The sequence below is a fragment of the Nilaparvata lugens genome, chromosome 3, assembly GCF_014356525.2.
Source record: "Nilaparvata lugens isolate BPH chromosome 3, ASM1435652v1, whole genome shotgun sequence".
Taxonomy (NCBI): domain Eukaryota; kingdom Metazoa; phylum Arthropoda; class Insecta; order Hemiptera; family Delphacidae; genus Nilaparvata; species Nilaparvata lugens.
The window spans coordinates 3,316,211-3,339,394 of NC_052506.1; the positions used below are offsets into that span (position 1 = coordinate 3,316,211).

The window sequence follows — 23,184 nt, forward strand, 5'->3', positions numbered from 1 at the left end:
CTGGGCCTTTGTGAGGAAATTTTTTTTGCATTCCTGGGAATTAACTCTAAATTTACTGTGATTAGATAGAACATTCTATTCTTTATGAATGCTATTATAATTTCCTTCTTTCGTAATAATTTTTTATGCTTTTGACTCCAGAGCGAAGCTCGGCCCCCGATATTGGCTTTATTTTTTTCGAGTAGATAGAATCAACTAGATTATATGAGGATATTAATTTTATATTAAATCATCTCAAACTGAAGGCTGAAGTGCGTTCGTCTATAGTGAGGTTCACGTTATAGTGGCAGTGTTTGATTAGCAAAGGTATTGCTATCCTTGTCTATCATTCAACAAGCGGATAGCGCTATCTCTTTCTCGCTTTGCTCTGTTGCCAGATTCCCTTTGAACAATGTAGAATTAATAATTAAGAAAATAATTCATCTTAATATGAAATTTCAGCATTGACAAGACAGAGAATCGGCAACGTTTTTCCCCTATCTCTCGCCCGGTCGTGTGTTAATGGGAAGGATATTTCATCATAAAGGATATTTTATTTTATATCCTTCTTAAAGAATCGACAATTATCTGTTGAAACACCGCCGATTTATGGAGTTACATCACATTATTCTATTATCGTTATTCTAATTGCATTTCTATATTTATTCTCATTGATTAATTACTTATACTTTGTGAAATTCGTTGAATAACTAGCATTATCATCATTTAATGTAAATTAGTGTATAAGCCAATAAATATTGTAGCATACATAAATAAAGAAATCTAATCTAATCTAATCCACTGCCATTATAACGTAGACCTCACTATAGATTATGAGGATATTAATTTTATATTAAATCATCTCAAACTGAAGGTCTGTCTGAAATGAGTTCGTCTACCATCAAAGATTGTATCCTTTTTTCATAATTTTAACTTGATTTTTGATCATCATCAAATTCATCACTCCCATTACTAATACACAAGTTTTCAAGTCTTAAAGTAATGAGCACAAACTCTCAGAGAAAACTTAATAAAATCGGAATTATAAGCAAATTTATGAACTTACAGAGTGTCAAGAAAAGAACAACTTGAAAATTGCCATGATTCCTAGTCAGTATGGCCATCAATGTTATGATAATGAAATCCGATCAATCCTCAGCCAGGGATCACGCCATCAATCTGCAAAAATTAAAAAAATACAATACAATACAAAAAAGTTTATTCTTTTAAACTAGCTCACTAGCTTCTTATTTTGAAGAAAAATCTACTTATTTTATTAATTGACCGAGCGAAGTGAGGTCTAAGATTCAAGTCAACGGTTTGGCATTTCTCTTAATGTTTAAATGTTTATATGTTTTTATGTTGCGCATTTACGGCGAAACGCGGTAATAGATTTTCATGAAATTTGACAGGTATGTTCCTTTTTAAATTGCGCGTCGACGTATATACAAGGTTTTTGGAAATTTTTCATTTCAAGGATAATATAAAAGGAAAAAGGAGCCTCCTTCATACGCCAATATTACCGTAAAAATCAGACTATAGAATTATAAAATAAGCTTATTCATCATAAATCAGCTGTCTAGTGGACTATAATACTACCCGTTCAAAAACATCGAACATCTTGAAAATGTATCTTTCCATTAACGTTAGTAGACAGTTGACTATAATACTACCCGTTCAAAAACATCGAACATCTTGAAAATGTATCTTTCAATCAACGTTGTAGACAGTTGCAGCCAGACCTGATAACAGCGCTCACACTCACATTCCGGGGACGACATGTCACGGTACGATATAGGACAGAAAGCACTATGTTTATTTAGGATTTTTTCTAGACATTTTTAATTCATAAATTATTTATTAATTTTTGAGAAAACATAACAACAGTCAATGTAACTCACTGAGCGCGAGGTCTACTGTTCACAGAACTACTAGTGTAATGAAATTTATCATAAATTCATATCCAAGATGAATATAAGATCGTGGGAACATAAAAAAACAAGTGTAAATAAAGTAGAATATGGTGAGTTTTTATGTGCGCTTCAATGATCATTATATTATCAACGCTAGTCTCCACCTCCACACCAGAGGTCAATAATGCTGATAACGCATATGGTGTGATGGTGTGATCTTTCAAGAGCTCTCCATGCTATCAGAAAAAAAATAGTAATTAATCATTAAAAGACTCAACGTATTTCCGTGCTCAAGTATGTCTGTATTGATGAATTTCTATTTTCAAACAGAATAGCCGCGTTTGTTGATAATCAATAATTATCAATTGAATATGAAAGAAGTTGATCTACGAATTAATCATGAGTCATTCATATGTTACACATATGAAAGATGAATTTTCAATTCATTCACAAAATAGTAAGTACAACAGTACAATGTTTAGTTAGTTTAGTCAAGCAAGTCAATGAGAAACTTGTTGATTTATATTGAACTTGTCAGAAAAATATTGTCTACAAGTAGTTTTATACAAGCAAATTGTAAATTATTTTCTGTAAAAAACAGCAACAAAAGTTCTCTTTTTTTACCGAGAGAGAGAGTAGTCAGTGTAAACTTGTTTGTAGAGGAGACCATTTTTTGGCATCTTTCTCAGTGTTTCTCACACAGAGTGAGAAACAAAAAAATTTGTTGGAAAAAAGGTTTTTACAAGTTGACAACAAAATGATGCTGTGCTTTTGTTGAGAAATTGGAAACAAATTGTTGAAAACTTAGTTGACAACACTGGTTGGAAACACATTTTTTTTAAAACAAAGACATGATTTCCGGAATTTGTTGGAAACTCATGCCTTGTTTTCAACAAAATTTTTTTTTAGATGTTTACCTTTGGTATTGAGCTGACGATGCCTACCCCCCAAAGATGCCAAGGGAGGGGGAAATATATGGCCGGCGAAGGAAAGGGCGACCCAGAACAATATGAATAGACGTAGTGGATAAGGATGCAGCAGTAATTGGGGTGCAAAGATGGAAAAGTGCAGCGGTGGACAGAGATGCTTGGAGGCGGAAATTGAGGGAGGCTGTGACCCGCGCTTCGTTGTAATGCCAAATAAGAAGAAGAAGAACTAGTTTTCAACACTTTGTTTGATCTTCAAACAATAATTTTGTTGAAAAAAATTATTTCCCCAAGTTGATGACAAACTGGTGTTTTTTACTGGGTAAGAAATTGACAACAAATTGCTGGAATTTCTTGAAAACTCGTTCCTTGTTTTCAACAAATTTGTTTTCGACCAGTGTTGTCAACTAAGTTTTCAACAAATTATGACAGTTTAATGCCAGTTTAAGTAAAAGGAAAGCATTACCTTTCACAAGTTTTGCAGCTGTTATTCAGCATAACAACAAGTTTGCAACTTTTTGATCTTTATCGACTCTGAGTGGGGAACAAACATTCCTGTTGAAAGATGTCAACTTTATAAAGTGTCAATTTGACATTTTGTTGAAAATGAGGATTTCCACAAGGTTTTCCTGTGCTTTTTCAAGAAATTGGCAACAAATTGCCGGAATTTGTTGAAAACCCAGTTGACAACTCTGGTGTAATTGCGGCTAAATAAATTGATTATTTATTTGAAAACAGTTGTTACATATAGCTCATTTACATTTTTCTTATGGGTACACTAAATAGGCTATTTCCTGATACTTATTCTAGTAAACATTTGCTTATCAAATTCATAAAAAAACTAGCATAAAAAATTCAACACCACGATCAGCAATGTGTGGTCATGTTTGAGATAGTTAGGCCTACCTTTATAGCTAGAAACAACAGTAAAATTGTAGTCACAACCTGTAACAAATTTTACTCAACAAAGAATTTTACAAAATTTTTAAGACTAATCACAAGAGACTTAAGCAGTAGTCTTAATAATATTTTATATTGAATACTTACACTGGCAAGAAAGATCCAAAAACTAAAGTCGGGTACTTCTGTTTCCATTTCAAATTCTCTCATAGCACATTTCCCAACTTACATAAGTCTAAAAGAAGTGTGTGTATAAACACAATCAATAGAATGTAATCAAAACGGAATAAAATAGTAGCCAGAGTTACAACACAACAATGAAGCAGAATGATAAAAGTCATTGACAATATAATTTATAATGTAAAGCCAAAAACGTGAATACAAATCAGGTTAAATTCATTTACACACTGAATTTATTAGGCTACCTTGTTCAACAAACATGAACATGAACATCTGTCATCTGTCAAGAAACAAGAATGAAAATAGTGATGAAATCAGGTTGGAATCAGTTGGTTGTTGGAATAAAAAAGCATCAATAATACATCTTTATTGAGTCATAGATTTGGGTTTTAATGTGAAAATGAATATAATGATGATCATTATTAAATATATACTTTTTTAAATACCAAATAGATCTATTGTTTTTAAATAAATACAACTTCAAATGGATTTTTTTTGTATAGATCAGATGCACGTCAAGTTGGCAACAACAGAAACAGCAAAGCATTGAAACAGCTGTTGGAATAATTGTTGGCTTGTTGCACGTTGCTTTTGCTTGTGAATGCGGTTTTGTGGTTATTAACATTCAGTAATCAAGCAATAATAATAAATTTCTGTTTAATAATAAGCTATTTATTGTTTACAAACTTTATTTCAAAATGGTGTACTTTTAGGAGATTTGTTTCCAAATTTTAAAGCAGACACGACTATAGGGAACATTGAATTTCATGAATGGATTGGGAATGGGTAAGTTGGTTAGCGGTTCTTGTTTACTATTAAAAAAATTATTCATCATATAGAATGTTTTGTATATAAGAATTATGTATGAATAGTTTTATAGACAATTGAAGACACAGAAGCATAATCTAATCGCTCAAGCGGTACTGATATTTTTAGTATTTAGTATTTATTTAAATAAGTCCATAAAAGGGATCACTAAAGTGAAGCCCACTGGGACACGTCAAAAATGTAAAAAAAACAACTGCACAGAGGCAGAAATCAAATACGAAAATAGGCACTCACCACACTGCTCTCCAACATACAGAACTCACGGAGTGAGTACAGAGGGTGATCCGTCAGCAGGCTCCTCAGAGCCCCTCGAACCGCACCGCAGGCAGATCCCTGGCCAACAGAGGCAGCCTATTATAGAGGCTGATAGACATATGAGCCAGACCAGTCCGAGTTCTGCTCAGCCTCTGGTAGGGTAAATCCAGCCTGAGTCTACCCCTAGTCTCATATGGGTGGAAGCTCTGTCGGGTCACGAGCAACCCCACGTTCGCATGTGTTCTGCAAAGGGTATGGAGAACATAGAGGGAGAAGACGGTGAGGATCCTCTCTTTGATAAAGAGTGGGCGACAGTGGGCTAATCTACCAGCCCCACAAATAATCCTCAGGGCCCTCTTCTGGAGACGAAGGACTCGGGCGACATCTGTGGCTCCACCCCAGAGGGGGAGGCCATATAAAATCACGCTCTGAAAAAAGCCAAAATAGCACATTTTAAGATAATGAGGTGGCACACTGTGTTTGAGACCCCTCAGCAGGAAAACCACTCTGCTCAACCTGGCGCAAACACTGTCTCAATGTGCTCGCCCCATGAGAGCTTCCTGTCAAGGGTAAACCCTAACAGTTTGACAGGCGCAAAATTGTATTCATTCCCATTCTGAGACTGAACACAATAGACTGAGTTTGTCTTTTGAGGAGGAAGCGATTGGCAGAGAACCAGTCCGATGCAAATGCTGCAGTCTCCACCATAGCTGCCCTCAGTACTCCCATCACGACCAGCATTGAAGGGTGGTGTCGTCCGCATAACAGACAACACACCTGCCATCCACCTGAGCTATATCGTTAACTGAAATAAGAAACAACAGAGGCCCCAGGACAGAGCCCTGAGGCACTCCACAGTCAACAATCCCTGATCTCAGAGAGAACTCCATTAGCCAGCACCGCCTGTCTGCGACCCCCCAGGTAGGCCTGAATCAGTTTGAGAGGAGACGGTCCCACACCATAATGCCTAAGCTTGTCCACGAGAATAGCATGATCCATTGTATCAAAGGCCTTGCTGAGATCACACAAGGTGAGCCCAGCAAGTCCCGTGCCTCAAAGCAATCAAATATCTTGGAAAGCAGGAAATCTACTGCATCAGTGGTGGATCTATTTTTCCTGAAACCAAACTGGGTGGTCGCAAACAGGCCGCACTGGTCACAATAAGCAAGGAGTGCTCAGCGATAAGAATTTCAAAAATCTTCGATATAATAGGCAGGATGGAGATAGGCCTATAGTTATAGGATCATGCCTATCACCCTTCTTAAAGACAGGCACTGTCTTAGAAATTTTAAGTTGAGAAGGAAATACAGACTGCTGGAAACACAGATTAATACAAACAGTCAGGGAGAGACAATAAGAGCTAATACATCCTTAATAGTAGCACTGGTCATACCATAAATGTCTTTACTACCGAGTTGCTCAAACAGTTCACAACTCGAGTGACATCATCACAAGTAATACGGCGCCAGGTCAACAGCCGAAGAGCGGGGGGCCGAACCGAAGCCGAGAGCAGATCCGCCGCCACCACAGGGGAAGCTCGGATCCCCTCGCAGATACCGCGAATAGAGCTGGTCCACGCGTCGTGAAGATCATCCGCAGATACCGGAACAGCACCAGGAGTTGGTACACCCGCAGCGGCCCTGATGATACCCTAGGCAGCTTTACACCTATTGGGTGCCCGGTCAATCACTCAGAGTTGTAGCGCATCCTGGCCGCACGAGCAGCCCGCTGGTATGATCTCCTCAGTCCCATGTAGGTCCGTTTAGAGGACAGGAGTCGATCAGCCCGAAACCGCTCATACGCCATAAGAACCAGGTCTCTCAAGTCAAGAAGGTCGTCCGTAATCCACAATGCACCACGTTTACCAGGCCTTCCAGAGAGGAAACGTTTTAGTGGAAAGCAGTTGTTGAAGCCAGTCAGGAGTCTATCAAAAAACGCCGTGAAATTGGGCTGTGCATCAGGATGATCCTTCAGAAAGCTCCAGTTTAGTATTTAAATAGTATTTAATTAAATAGGTCCTTAAAATGGATCACTAATCTGAAGCCGACTGGGACACGGCAAGAAAAAGTGAAATAAAACCTACTCTAAGCATAAATTAAATAAGAAAATAAGCACTCACCACACTGCTCTCCAACTTATAGAACTCACGGAGTGAGTACAGAGGGTGTTCCGTCAGCAGGCTCTTCAGAGCCCCTCAAAACCGCTCAGCAGGCATATCCCTGTCCAACAGAGGCTGATAGACATATGAACCCAGTCCGGCGTCTGCTCAGCCTCTGGTAGGGTACATCCAGCTTGAGTCTACCCCTAGTCTCATACGGATGGAAGCTGGAAGCTCTGTCGGGTCACGAGGAACCCCACGTTTGCATGTATTCTGCAAAGAGTATGAAGAACATAGAGGGAGAAGATGGTGAGGATCCTCTAATACAGATCGGGCAACAGTGGGCTAATCTACCATTCTAATCGTTATTATTGATCAGCAAACAGGATGTATTGGATAGATTGTCTCATCAATTGCTCTTGTGTTTTGCTAATTAAGCATTTTCAATTACAGATGGGCAGTACTATTCTCGCATCCGTCAGATTTCACTCCGGTGTGCACAACTGAACTAGCCAGAGCTGCTCAACTAGTTCCTGAATTTGAAAAAAGGAACGTAAAGATCATTGGACTTTCATGTGACACTGTTACTTCTCATAACCTATGGATACAGGTAATGTTTGCTAAGCTGTTCAATTCAAAGTAGTGGTACTTGAAAGTTGTAATCTTTGTTCAGAAATTGAGAATCATTCCAGTTTTTAAAAATGTAATTCATGAGATTTTCAATAATTCACTTCCTACTGAAGCCGTGTTTACATCAGAGTTTTCAACAAATTGCGACAATTTTTTGTCGATTTATTGAAAAGCACAGCAACATTTTGTCGTCAACTTGTGGAAATCCTTGTCTCCAACAAAATAGGAAACACTGAGAAAGTTGCCAACAAAATGTTGTTTCTCTACAAGTACACGCTGACTACAATAAATTATTGACAACTTTTGTTGATATCTAAATTTGAGAACAGCAACTTGTTTTCTACAAATAAATGGACACCTTCTTTGTGGAAAAATATTTATGGGCAGCATTTTGATGACAACTTTGATATAAACGAAGCTTAAGAATGCTCTCATCAACTAAAACTTGTTTAATTCAATTCAATTTCTCTTCCGTCTGTGACCAGTGTATACGGGTGTTCTGAAAAAAGGTGCCCATAAGCCAGGGCGTGATTCCTCACATCAAAAGAAGTAAAAAAGTTCTAAATTACATAGGTCCGAAAATGCTTAGTTACTAAGTGAAATATTTCGTCTAAATTTCAGTTCCCCTGCCGAAATGAAACCCTATGGGTATTTGTTGGCTGTTGATTAAGATGTAAAATGAACTTAACAATTGAATAAAACCGTTTCCAGACCTGTAGCTAAAATAGGCGAAACTTGGTCCCAAAAACAAGTTCTTTTAAGGTTTGAAGCAGATTTGCTATGTTAAATGTACAATAAACACAAACTATTTTTCTAAAGAACTTGTAGGAAATTTAATTTCGAAGCAAAAGATGTAGAATAAGTCTATAATAGACAAACGCAACCTTAAAAAATAATCATTAATTACATACAAAACGCATGTAAAATAGAGAGCTTAACAGATTTTTTCTGTTTTTCAGCGTTTTGTATATAATTAAGGATTATTTTTTCAATGTCGCGTTTGTCTATTATAGACTTATTCTACATCTTTCGCTTCAAAATTAAATTTTCTACAAGTTTTGTGAAAAAATATTTTGTGTTTATTGTACATTTAACATAGTAATCTGCATCAAACCTTGAAGAAACTTGTTTTTCGGTACCAAGTTTCTCTTATTTCATCACATATCTTGAAAATTACTGTAGCTACAGGTCTGAAAACTGTTTTATCCAATTTTTCAGTTCATTTTACATGAAGTACACAAAAATAATACATCTTAATTAACAGCAAACAAATACCCATAGCCATAGGTCTTCGTTTCGGCAGGGGAACTGAAATTCAGACGAAATCTTTCACTCAATATATCTTGGTAACTAAGCTTTTTCAAACCTATGTTAATTGGATTTTTTTCCTTCTTTTGATGAGAGCTGTGACGCCCTGACTCATGGGCACCTTTTTTCAGAACACTCTGTATACTGTATATTTGATAGACATTGTCGATAAACAAAAGTTCATATATTTAAAATATTATCTCAAAGTGGCCGATGAAAGAGACTGACAATGTCTCGAAGTTTCTGTGTTATGATTGTGACTGGCCTATATGTCGAACTGTGATGTTGAGGCATATGTTATTCTGTTCTATTCATTGTAGGATATAAAGAACTATGGTGGACTGACGTGTGACAATTTCCCTTATCCGATAATCTCGGATGCCGATCGCACATTGGCTGTACAGCTGGGCATGCTGGACCCAGTAGAAAAGGACGCCGACAATCTGCCTCTCACTTGTCGAGCGATCTTCGTCATTGATCCTCATAAGAAACTACGACTTTCCATTCTCTACCCGGCCACTACTGGCAGGAATTTTGAGTGAGTAATCCAATTAAAATCTAAATTTTTTAGTTTTATTTAAATTAGTTTTTGTCTGAATTGGAATTGGAATTGTGTGAAAACACAGCCATCTCTTAAGCAGTGTTGTCAACTAAGTTTCTAATAAATTGCGGCAATTTGTTGTCAGTTTCTTGAAAAGCACAGCAAACTTTCGTCGTCGACTTGTGGAAAAACTTTGTCGTCAAGAGAAAGTTTGTTACTCCAAAGTTGCCAATAAAGTGTTGGCAACACCAGCAGAGTTGTCAACAAATTTTCTCTCACACTGTGCCGTTCTTACACTCACTCGACCAAAACAGCAATAGCAGACGGTAGTCAATAGTAATCGGCTTGAGAGAACAGAACATCGGCTTGAAATTTGAAACATAAACGACCTATATACCATGGGATATCTCCTTGTGTTATCTTTTCTCTATTACCATGAATGATACAGTATCACCACATATGATACATTGTCACCTCACATGATACAGTATCACTACACATGATACAGTATCACCACACATGATACAGTATCACCACACATGATACAGTATCACTACACATGATACAGTATCATCTCAACTTGATACACATCACTAATATCTTATTATGCTATCTTTTCTCTGTAATACTACTTGGCTATACAGTGCCATTCTCTATAATGCATTTATTAAGCTGACCACTGACGATTGTTCCAACAAGCTAACACGTCAGAATGTCCCCCGATCGGCTAATTCTCACCAACAGCTGATTCAGCCAATCGTAGGACATTTTGGGTGACGTGCTAGAAAGATCATCAGTGATAAGCATTTAGAGGTATCTGTGGTAAAAGTGAAGACATAATCTCAAGTCGGAATGGTCAGCTCTAAATTAATTCATAATTTATCTTATAATTTTTCTATAAGGTACGCCAGAGAAACCAACTTATTTAAAGAAATTCCTGTGCGGTGAATTGGTCGTGTAGAGGGACAGGAGGGGGCGCATCTGGAGGGGGAAGTTCCCAATTTCATCCTCCACTGTTCACTGACTCCATCCCTGACTCCACTGTTCGACTAACTTTCCATGAAGACCTTCAACTTCATGCCTATAAATTGGCTGTTGTTCAAGAATTGACTGAACGCGATTTCGTTGCCCGTCAAAATGCATGTGATATGCTGATTGACAACCTGCCTGAAGACGCGGTCACAGAATAGGTACAGAATGGAAACTTGTAATCAATCGCCCATCTAACCAATGCTTTTTACATGACCCCAATACTAAACACGTCACGTGACCTTGGAAAGTTCCAATCCTGGTCTTCTGATTGGCTCGTAGCAGTGAACGAAATCAATTGATCCGGATCATTGAAGTGATCCGAACCTTCCATCAATACTATTACAATGCGGCGCTTCCTAACAAGATGGTGGATTTTAGCGTCAGGGTACTAGCCAAGTTTCCGTACTGTATGTATACTGTGACGCGGTCATTTGACAAGGCTCATTTCCACATGCGTTTCCTCAATGCGATTTTTTTGGGGTTATTTGAAATCACTGGTTTATCTCGATCGACCACCGACCATTAAGCCGCGTCCACACTATGTCGATCGACACCGATCGACAAAGTCGATCGACAATGTCGAACAAGTCTGGACGTGTCGCTAGACATTGTTGAGCGCTGTCGAGTCGAACGCAACCCGAATCAGGTCGGTCCGGATCAAAGACAGTCGAGTCGAAGGCACCAGTGTGGACGTGTCGATCTTGTCACTGCCGTTTTAAAAAATAGAATAGTGCTATACTGTTGTTCAAGTGCTTACATTTTTATTGAAAATGAATTGGAGTGATACCCAAACGTCGAATTTTATTGAAATGTACCGTGATCGTTCTTACTTATGGGATTCAAGTGATGTTGACTATAAAAACAGAAACAAACGGCATGATGGTTTGGTGGAAATTGCGGTGTCATTTGGCATTGAAAAAGTGGAGGAGGAAAAGAAAATTAGAAATTTTCTAATTTTTTCAAAAAAGGTATATGAATCGCCAGTTGCCAAAAAGTGCAGCGTTACTGCAAGGTGATGGTTTACTGGAATTGCTTTTCTGAATGGTGTCTTTTTTAATTACGTTAGGCGCAATCATTTCCAAAAGATTTTCAAAATCGGAACTTTTCATTCTAAAAAAGTTTTTAAAGCCCGCGTCACATCTATATTCTAGATTTAATTCGTCAACCTCATCCAGCAATAAATCTTCCATAAATTCCTCCGTACTATACTTTTTTCTGCCTCGAACAAGGCTAGGCCGTACCCAAAATCTCTGCGGGCGACGATCTTTTTGGCTTCCCAAGATGGCAATAGGAATTGCAGCAGAAGCCGCTGCTCCATCCTCACTCATTTTATATAAAAACTCGATTTATATTTAAAATAAAACACTCGATTAAATATAAACACTCGATTATGTATGAAAATTTATGATGGTTGTCGATCGACTCGTCCACATGTACTGAGGCAATTTTGTCGAGTTGACACAGTCGAAGGTGTCGAGCGACTTTATCGATCGACCGGGTCGACAGAGTCGATCGACATAGTGTGGACGCGGCTTTACATACCTCAAGAACAACATTCGCGACGCCATTGCCAACTCACCGATTGATATACTGCAACGAGTGGATACAAATTTCATAAATCGACTTCATCAGTGTATGCGCAATGGGGGTCGCTATTGATCTGATGTCATTTTCAAGACTGCATGAAAAACATAGGGATATTGTATCCTCGTATGAAAATGTAAAAACAATAACTAAAGTACTTTTGTGTTTATTGAGCTTTCAAATAAGTAAGTTTCTCTGGTGCACCTTGTATAAATTCATAATTTTGAATGTGTCTCGTAAGCCAGCGCCACACTCTTGTCAAGTGCGTACAAATGACGACGAGCGCGAGAGTGTGGGTGGCTAGTATGCCAGCGCTCGCCTTCACTCCAATATTATTGTCGCGACGAGAGAGAGAGAGAGTATTGTCGAAGGCGAGTGGCGAGTCGAGCATCCCATCCACACTCTTGTCAACCATTGCGTGCTTGCGGAAAGCGACTAGGAAAGAGTGTGATGCCGGCAAGCTAAGCAAAGGTAAGTGGCGAGTCGAGCATCCCATCCACACTCTCGTCAACATTTGCGTGTTTGCGGCAATAGACTTGGCAAGAGTGTGGCGCCGGAAAGGCAAGTGGCGAGTCGAACATCTCATCCACACACTCGTCAACCATTGCGTGCTTACAGCAAGCAACTAGGAAAGAGCGTGGCGCCGGCAAGCCAAGCAAAGGCAAGTGACGAGTGGAGCATCCCATTCACACTCTCGTCATTATTTGCGTGCTTGCGGCAAGCGACTTGGCTAGGCATGACGCATGAGAAAACAGCATTTTCAATCTGTTCATTAAAAACAGTAGTTGTTCATTAAATACAACTACTAGAATCGTTTAAACTTCTTGTCCCAACTGTGTATATTAGCTTTGATTAAACACAGAATTGCATTACCCTAATTCCAGCGCCACACTCTCACCAAGCCACTTGCCAAGCGGCTCGCTGTATGCATCTATATGTGCTGATTGAAGGCGAGCGGTGGCATAGTAGAGTAGTCATTCACACTCTCGCCAAGTACAAACAAATGTCGACGAGAGTGAGATTGTGGATGGCTACTTTCGCGCATGATGACACTCGTATTCACTTGGCGAGAGTGTGGAGCGGCTTAATGGCACTACCTCCGTAAACAGGTGTTTACGGAGGTAGTGCCTAATGGTCGTTTCAGTCGATGGTTGAAGCATCTATCCACGTACAAGCCTAGGGCTTGAGTAGGCATCATCATCAGCGAAAAAACGCTAGTCTTGAGAAAATATTGTCATAGTTTGCAGTCATATTTTTTTGTGCTTTGTTCTTTTTTCCTGCAAAAGTTGATGCTCTCATGAACCCTAGGCTTGTGCTCGTGTAATGGGATGAATAATAGTTCTCCTTTCAAATCAAATCAAATTTATTGCCTTACAAAAAATGTTCACAAATAAATACAGATTACAAAATGTAATATTTTAGAATAAGAAGTAAAATTTTTTAACATGGTAATATACTAATTCGGCGAAACCAGCAAAACCACAGTTTCTCATGAACCCTAGGCTTGTGCTTGTGTAATGGGATGAATAATAGTTCTCCTTTCAAATCAAATCAAATTTATTGCCTTACAAAAAATGTTCACAAGTAAATACAGATTACAAAATGTAATATTTTAGAATAAGAAGTATAATTTTTTAACATGATAATATACTAATTCGGCGAAACCAGCAAAACCACAGTTTCTCATGAACCCTAGGCTTGTGCTCGTGTAATGGGATAAATAATAGTTCTCTCATTCAAATCAAATCAAATTTATTACCTTACAAAAAATGTTCACAAATAAATACAGATTACAAAATGTAATATTTTAGAATAAGAAGTATAGTTTTTTAACATGATAATATACTAATTCGGCGAAACCAGCAAAACCACAGTTTGAGTGCCGGTGACGAGTACCTCTCTAAGAGAGATGTTCTTTTTTTTAAATAGAAATAATGCGTAAGATACTTCTCAAATGAATTGTTCTTGAAATGCTATAAGTTAAGTTATATGCTAAGCTATTGACCCAGTAATTGGAGCCTTATCTAATCACTAATATCATAATGATCGTCGTGCTCCTGTGTTAGTACTTGTATGTTTAATGTTTTTATCAAATTTTAACGTCTAAACTTTCCTAAACTTTCACCTCTTGTGTGAAAAGTCTGAGAAATTGAACGTTGTAGCCTACCTGAATGAACTGACCGATTATTGAGTTTTTCAAAAATATTTCTTATTGTTACAGTGAAATTCTGCGGGTCATTGATTCAATGCAGCTGACCGACACGAAGAAAGTGGCTACACCTGTTGATTGGAAGGTAAGTTGTCTGATATTCAACTTGATTAAGGACCGAATTCACCAAAACGAAAACTTGGTTTCAGCGTCAGTTGTTCTAAATGAACAAAAAATCATATTACAAAACCAATTCAAAATCATGTGACTTAGAACCAACTGCCGTTCAAACCTAGTTTTCGTGTGAATTTGGGCGTAAATAATGAATCGTCTAAAGGTGCGTAAAGATATACGCGCCGCGAACATGAGCAATTCACTTCTAATCAGCTGACTATATCTGTATTTTTACAAAAACGGTAAGATACAGATATAAAAAGCTTGGCATCAGCTGATTAAAAGTGAATTGCTTATATATGTAAGCACCTTTTTGTAAGATCTTGATCGCTTGATCGAGGATATACAATCGAACATAATTAGTTGCAATTGAAGTATGTACACACCAAACCTCAAAATTGTTATAACAAATTGAAGATTTAGTCATTGATAAATTGAGAGAATTGGAGGGAAAACTTTTTTCGCCGCATCCACACTCTCACCAAGTGCATGCGAATCCGACCAGCGCGAGAGTGTGGATTTTTGTCGAGACGAGGCGAGCGAAGGTCAGCCAAGCGAAGGCGAGTGGCCAGCCGAGCATCCACAAATGGGCACATTTCATTGTGGACTGCAAGCGACTTGGCGAGAGTGTGGACTATGTACAACCTTCAATCCATTTATTGGATTCAAGAGTCAATTGTAAATGTATTTTAAGTTGTATTCTAAGTTAAGTTAATGTATTTTATTTGAGTCAATTGTAATTGTACAGGGTCTGTATAATAAGTAACCGGACTGACCTCAGGAAATTTTTTATGGGCAAAATATACAATTTTTCATAGATATCTTCAAAGTAGTCCCTATTGGAGTCGATAACACGCTGATACCGGATTTTCAAATCCCTGAACGCTCTCTGGAAGTCGGCATCCTCTATGCTGTCTAGAGCCCTCGTCGTAGCACGTTGAACGTTTTCCAGAGTCCCGAACCGCGTTCCCTTAAGTTGTCTCTTGATCTTGGGGAACAAAAAGAAGTCCGGTGGTGCCATATCCGGGCTGTAAGGAGGATGTGGCAACGTTACCCTCACTGTTTGGCCAACTGCTCGGTGACGAGCAGGCAGGTGTGCGACGGAGCATTTATTTATTTTTATTTATTTATTTATTATTATTTCATCCACTGACCTCCTATAAAAGGGGTATTTGGACTTGTCAATGTCGTAAGTCAATAAAATACAGAACATAAATACATAAATGATAAGTCAATATTTTTTTTTTCCTCTCCAAACCTTATCTCGACGCTCGTAGTTTAGAACATAAATAGGTACATGAAAAGTCAATACATTTTTTTTTTCTATTCTCTCAAAACCCCATTTTGACGCTCGTAGTACTCTCTGAACTCTTCATTTGAGTACGCGCATATGGACAGCAGCTCCTTCTTTAATTGATCTCTGAATTTTGTACCAGTCATTTCTTTTAAATGAGCTGGCAATAAATTATACAAACGAATACCAGAACTCCTAACACCTCGCTCATACATGGTTGTCTGGTGTGTGTCGTCTCTTAGGTTGTTCCTATATCTTGTTGGGTATTGATGGAATGTTCCGCCTGTATTAAATTCATGTAGATTTTTTTTAATGAAGCAAACTGTTTCGAAAATATATAGGCTTGGGAATGGGAGAATTTTAAGTTTTTTGAACAGGGGGCGACAACTTGTTCGAATTGATTCTCCCATCATCACTCTCAATGCCCACTTCTGCATTCTGAACACCTCAACTACGCAACTTGAATTTCCCCAAAAAATAATGCCGTAGGTCAGGTGTGAGTGAAACAGTGCAAAATAAACACTTCTAAGAGCCCTGGAGTCCAATATAGCTTTCAAATTTCTCAGTACGAAAATTGCTGAGTTCAGTTTGTTTTTGAGGTATTCTTGGTGAGGTCTCCATGAAAGGTCAGAGTCAATAACCACTCCAAGAACTTTTATATCATTCACGGATTCTATTTTATAGTCTCTGATACCTAAATTATTTTCTCTGGTAGTTCGGAATGGAATTTCTTTAGTTTTGTTGGTATTTAACAACAAAATCCATTGTCCATTGTCCTGATGGAGGATCCACGAATCGGCAATCCCCGGACGGACTCAATGAACCCGGGCGGTTAGTCGACGGAGCACCTCTCTGCAGTACTGTCATCTTCCTTGTTTTGAAAAGGCCTTTAAAATGATCTACCACACGATGGGTGATTACATTTATAATATTTGAGTTACAACCCCTCATTTCTTTAAAAACTGAAATTTCAATCAGGCGCCATTTTGGATACAAGTATCATAGAACATTTTTATTGATGACATCTTACTTGCTTGAAAAAGACTTTTAAAATGATGTACCACACATTTACATTTGAAACTTTCGAGTTACAACCCCCTAAGTCACCCCCTCATGAGGGGTTGAGATTCAGTTGTACGTCAAAATGTGGAGTATTCGACCAATAACTCATCCTGGAAGTTACAGTATTATATCTACAACAGTCTTCAACTTGTTGAAGGGTTCCCATACATATGACTCACTCTGTATGTCTCTGTATTATAATAATAATAATATCGAGTGACCTGGCTGGCTCAGGTCAGGTGTCAGAGTTTTCAGGTCGCAACTGATCAATTATTATTATTATCTGTATTAATGTAAATACACTTTTCTAGATGCAAATCATTGGCATTGAGTAATTATTATTATCATTCAACTACAGTAGAGAAAAGTCATCTGAAGCATTGGGACTCACTCTGACTCACTCTGTATACGTATTTGCTTCTCACTTGCACATGCACGTATTCAATGGCCCATATGAATAAATCCAGAGCAAATGCTCACGAGCAAGAGCATGGAGCATAAGGTTTTGCTCATGAGCAAAAGGTAGAAGCAAAAGCATTTGCTCATTTTTATATGAATAAGCTTCACCTTATACTCTTACCTTAAGCTGCGTACACATACACGCGCTTCCAACCAGCACCGAGCACGCTCTGCCCTCGTACCGCCCTCGTTTCGCCTTCGTTCCTCCATCGAACCACAGTCGCTCCGCCTACGCACCTATCATGAACGTTACGGAAGATATTAGATCTTCTCGCGTTCCCCGGTCGAACCACTGTTGCTCTCCGATCGATCATCAATCGCTCTGCTGGAGTGACGTTCGGTTGCGGAGCAGAGCGACAGTCTGTACGCACCTTTATGCTCCTGAACTCTGGAGCAAATGCTCACATATTTTAAAGATTTTTCTGTTGTATATCCATACTTTTTCACTATTAAAATTAAACTTGAATTTTAAAAAACTTTTGAAGTGAAAATGCACTTACTTTTTGTATAGTGACGATCGTTTCGACCTGGTGTTGGTCATCATCAGACTGTGGGAATTCACTCAGATGACAAGGCTATGTGTGGTAAGGGATGAAGGTGGTGGAATAGGTTGTGGTGGGGGTTGGGTTGGTAGATATTTAGTGCGGCGGTATTTTGAACTTTGGACTATTTTGTCAAAGAGTGTGTGGGAAGAGAAATTTATTTGATCATTTAGGAGACTGTTGGGAAACTGTTTTGTGTGGTTGTAGATTTCGTATTGTTCTAATACATTGAGTTTTCTGCTTTTTTGAGAGATATGGAGGATTTCAAGATTGGTGGCGATGTCTGTGTATGTGTGGTTTGTGGATATAATATGGTCAGCAAAGTTTGAGTGGCTATGTGGTTTATTAATGGCTCTGATGTGCTCTTTGTATCTTGTCTGAAAGTCACGTCCAGTCTGTCCGATATACAGTTTACTACAATCATTACATTTAATTTGTAGATGCCTGGTTGCTCAAATCTCTGTTTGTTTGTTTGATAATTTTGAAAATGTTTCCTCAGTGAATTTGTTGTTTTAAAGGCAATTCTGTATTTGAGTTTTTTAAAAGATGATGCTACTTTCTGTGATTTTGTGTTGTAGTATGTGAGTGTGATGAATTTTTGGTCATTTTCCATATTATTTTTGGTTGATGATTTTGTTCTTATTTAAAGATCCAAGAGCTCAACACGATCAAATTCATTGCCCAACAAATGGATACTCATCCACTCTAGTTGACAACCTGCTCCACAAAATAAGAACAAAATCATCAACCAAAAATAATATGGAAAATGACCAAAAATTCATCACACTCACATACTACAACACAAAATCACAGAAAGTAGCATCATCTTTTAAAAAACTCAAATACAGAATTGCCTTTAAAACAACAAATTCACTGAGGAAACATTTTCAAAATTATCAAACAAACAAACAGAGATTTGAGCAACCAGGCATCTACAATTAAAATGTAATGATTGTAGTAAACTGTATATCGGACAGACTGGACGTGACTTTCAGACAAGATACAAAGAGCACATCAGAGCCATTAATAAACCACATAGCCACTCAAACTTTGCTGACCATATTATATCCACAAACCACACATACACAGACATCGCCACCAATCTTGAAATCCTCCATATCTCTCAAAAAAGCAGAAAACTCAATGTATTAGAACAATACGAAATCTACAACCACACAAAACAGTTTCCCAACAGTCTCCTAAATGATCAAATAAATTTCTCTTCCCACACACTCTTTGACAAAATAGTCCAAAGTTCAAAAATACCGCCGCACTAAATATCTACCAACCCAACCCCCACCACAACCTATTCCACCACCTTCATCCCTTACCACACATAGCCTTGTCATCTGAGTGAATTCCCACAGTCTGATGATGACCAACACCAGGTCGAAACGATCGTCACTATACAAAAAGTAAGTGCATTTTCACTTCAAAAGTTTTTTAAAATTCAAGTTTAAAGATTTTTCTTTAGCTGGTTCGCTTTTGTAGCCTTACTTTGTTTTTATAGCTCACGGAAGCGCTAAATATGCAAGTAGGGTGCACCGCTTGTGTTTGCATCGTCTGCTCTCTTTCTATTTATGAATAGAGTTTTAGGTAAGTTGAGTTTAGAATTTTGAAATAATAGCATCTCTATAAGAATATTCAGTATATTCTTATAATATCAGTAGCCTTCTTATAATCGTCTACACTTTCATCTTCTTAAATGCCTATTTCCTATTTTGTGATGGCTATCTTTATAACAGGTAGCTATCTTTTGTATTTATCCTTTTGTAGGGATAATGGTGATATATAACATGGTTGAATCTAAAAAGAGTTTTATAGTTCTCAACTATTGGTTGTGATCGTATCTGGTATAGTTTCCTCTTCCTCATACGAATTAGTTGAGCCATTTTACTATGAGCAAAAGGTGATAAGCTGCTCTAGACTAGACTCACCTTTTTTGAAGCATTTGCTGCAAAGGTTGAGCAAATGCTCTACTTTATTCTATTCATACAATTTTGAGCAAAAGCTTTTACTTTTGAGCAAATGCTCAAACTATTTTTTTGATGAAAATGAGCAAAAGGTTTTGCTCACGTTTATTCTTAGAAAATGAAGCAAGGGCTCCATATTTTAGAAGTATAAGCAAATGCTCAACTTTATTCATATGGCCCATTGAAAGTGAAAGCCAACGCCCTAAATCGTTTAAAAAACTTTGAGTAAAATATATATCCAGTCAGTACCAATGTTTGTAGACTAAGGACCACCGGAGCGGATCACACACCATCGCAGTATAATATCGATTTGTTTTCACCCATCTGTCTCCTTCATATTCCTTATTCCAATTTACCACCTGAAACCCTGTTACTGTTTGTAACAAATCGGTATATCATTTACGTCATAGTTTGCATTGGGTAAGTGATTCTCCTATTTGTTTTCCTGGGTCTAAATACTGGTGTGCTGAATTAAATATATGAATGTATTTGCTACTTTCCTTGCCCTATTACCATAGGTAAGGAAAGTATTGCTTTCCGAAAAAAATTAAGGTACCCCAATTTCGAAATTTCTATACGTTTCAAGGTCCCCTGAGTCCAAAAAAGTGGTTTTTGGACCAAAAAAATTGGTCTGTGTGTGTGTGTATATGAGTGTATGTGCGTCTGTGTACACGATATCTCAGCTCCCAATTAACGGAATGACTTGAAACTTAAGGTTCTTACAATATAAGGATCTGACACGAACAATTTCGATCCAATGAAATTCAAGATGGTTGATAAAATGGCGAAAATGTTGCCAAAAACAGAGTTCTTCGCGATTTTCTCGAAAACGGCTCCAACGATTTTGATCAAATTTATACCTAAAATAGTCATTGATACAACTGCCACATGTCCCATATCTGTAAAAGTTCCAGGAGCTCCGCCCCATCTATGCAAAGTTTGATTTAAGATTCCCAATTATCAGGCTTCAGATACAATTTATACAAAAAATTCCAAGTGGAAAAGGTCAATCATGAAGATCTCTACAAGTAGCCTAATGTTCAGTAACATTTTCACCTAAAATTTAAAATAAGCTCGAAATTTGAGAAAATGTTATTATTTCATTTGCAAACTGTTGGCAACTGTTGATCCTATTGAATCATTCATTATGAAGAGATAGCAGACCTCATTTGTCTCCAGCGTTATTGTCCTGTCACCAGCTGGCTCAGATCTTTGGATAATAGACTTGAGATGCGCGTGATCACTTCGTGTGTCTCTATAGTGAGATCCACGTTAAAATGGCAGTGAATAAAGATAGAAGAATAGCGATGCAGATTCTCTGCATCAATTAATTATATTTCTACACTGCCAAAAACATAATTGGCATCGTTGTGGACCTAGAAAAGGATAGTACCACCGGCTATGTCGAATGATAGACAAGGATAGCAGAACCAAAGTTGATCAAATACTGTCATTATAAGGTGGACCTCACTATAGCGTTATTGTCCTGTCACCAGCTGGCTTGGATCTTTGAATAGTGGACTTGAGATGCGTGCAAACACTAGCGTCAGGTGACCATTTGCCATAAAATATTTTAAATTCATTTATTTGCCATAAAATAATACAGATTGATAAAATAAATATTTTAACTTACAAATTTTCATAATATCAATTAACATATCAATTGATTTGTTAATATCAATTAACATATCAATTTTCATAACGGCAAGGAAAGTTGTGTGAGTGCGCCACACCAGATTTTTTTGGCCTATACCAAAAGCTCTGTTAATCCAATGTCCCTTTCACGGTTTCAGCAAGGAGGCGATTGTATGGTACTGCCAACCGTCAAGAATGAAGAGATCAAGGACCTGTTCCCGAAGGGGATCAGCAACTACATGCTTCCATCCGGCAAACAATACATTCGCACCACTCCTCAACCATAGAGTGCATTACAACACCAGAGAATCAATGGTTGTTACCATAGAATAGATGACAACACCATAGAGTCAATTGTAAATGGTTTACAACACGATAGAGGTTGTAACTGATGGATTACAACACCATAGAATAGGTTTTTGTGTGTGATTAGTCAAGTTGAAAATAAAGTGCCTTAATATTTTGTAAAACGTTATGAAAAAATAATTGTCTTTGATTTTTGTTCAAGAGTTAATATACCCAGTAGGATTAAAGAGATTGAAAGAAAATGCTGAACAAATTCACGTGTGTTGATTTTCGTTTAGCAGTTAATATTCCAATTAGATTCTAATAGTATTAATATTGAAAATAAAGTGCCTTAATCTTTTGTAAAAAGTTATGAAAAAATTGTCTTTGATTTTCGTTTAAGATTTAATATTCCCAGTAGGATTAAAGAGATTGAAAGAAAATGCTGAACAAATTCACGTGTGTTGATTTTTTTTAGCAGTCAATATTCCAATTAGATTCTAATATTATTAATATTCCCTGATTGAATCGGTCTGAAGAAAAATGGAACGTCAAAAGTCAGAATTTTTCAGGGGAGAGAAAAAACTGGATACAGATTAAAGTATTGATAATTTCAAGATTGTTTTTTGTCATTGGGGTGCAAACTCTTCCAAGACAACAATTTTAATCCAATGTAAGCACTTATATAAGATTCACCCCTTAAAATTGAGTTTTTTTGTTAACTTCCTCTTACTCATGTTGATATTATAAATTATCACTCTTCAACTTTTACAATAAACACCTCAACCGAAAGCAATCTAACCTCAAAGCAATGCGTGAATCAAAGGTAACCTAAAGATAGCATAGAAATCACAACTGACAAACAGTTGATTTTCGAATGTTTGGCGTTGAAAGGAAACATGTGTGTCATGACTAGTTCCCTTTCACTCCAGTACAGCAAAAATAGATATCTGTTTCTCGTATAAAGAGAATGCTGACATCCCTTTCAACTCCAATCGATGTATCACACAGTAAACAACTCATTTCAACCATAAAAAAATGAAAAATTTTGACATGTTCCCTTTCTCCTCAGGCCGATTCAATTATTCCAATTAGGGTTAATATGAGATGGAACAACAGAGATCGAAACAACAGAGGTCACGCAACACAAACCAAAACATTTTGAGGTTAGGATTGAGCGACTTTTTGATCACCCTGTATATTTGAAATAAAATTGTTTTGATTGGATTTAAAGATTAAATAGAACAAGATCATTCCATAATTTTTTATGTTCATAAATTGCACAAAGATGAATAAAACGTTTGTATATTTTAGTTTATACTAGAGACTATCAAAATTATGTAATATTGTTTCATTGGATTCAACGATTGAATTTAATAGAACAAGATCATTCCATAATTATTTTTTATTTTCATAATTTGCACTATGATGAATAGA

The 23,184-nt window shown here is 37.4% G+C and overlaps 1 protein-coding gene across 1 annotated transcript in view; it reads left to right on the forward strand.

The window, feature by feature from the left end:
- The window catches only part of LOC120350708 (peroxiredoxin-6-like), a 26,977-nt gene extending 4,772 nt beyond the window's left edge, over positions 1 to 22,205 (forward strand). Inside the window, exons 3-7 of the mRNA XM_039425297.1 lie at positions 4,567 to 4,684; positions 7,533 to 7,689; positions 9,338 to 9,555; positions 14,396 to 14,468; positions 21,621 to 22,205. Of these exons, the coding sequence (XP_039281231.1) occupies positions 4,567 to 4,684; positions 7,533 to 7,689; positions 9,338 to 9,555; positions 14,396 to 14,468; positions 21,621 to 21,749 (695 nt within the window). The 3' untranslated portion in view covers positions 21,750 to 22,205. The remainder of the gene's footprint in view (positions 1 to 4,566; positions 4,685 to 7,532; positions 7,690 to 9,337; positions 9,556 to 14,395; positions 14,469 to 21,620) is intronic.
- Positions 22,206 to 23,184: the final 979 nt, after the last annotated feature.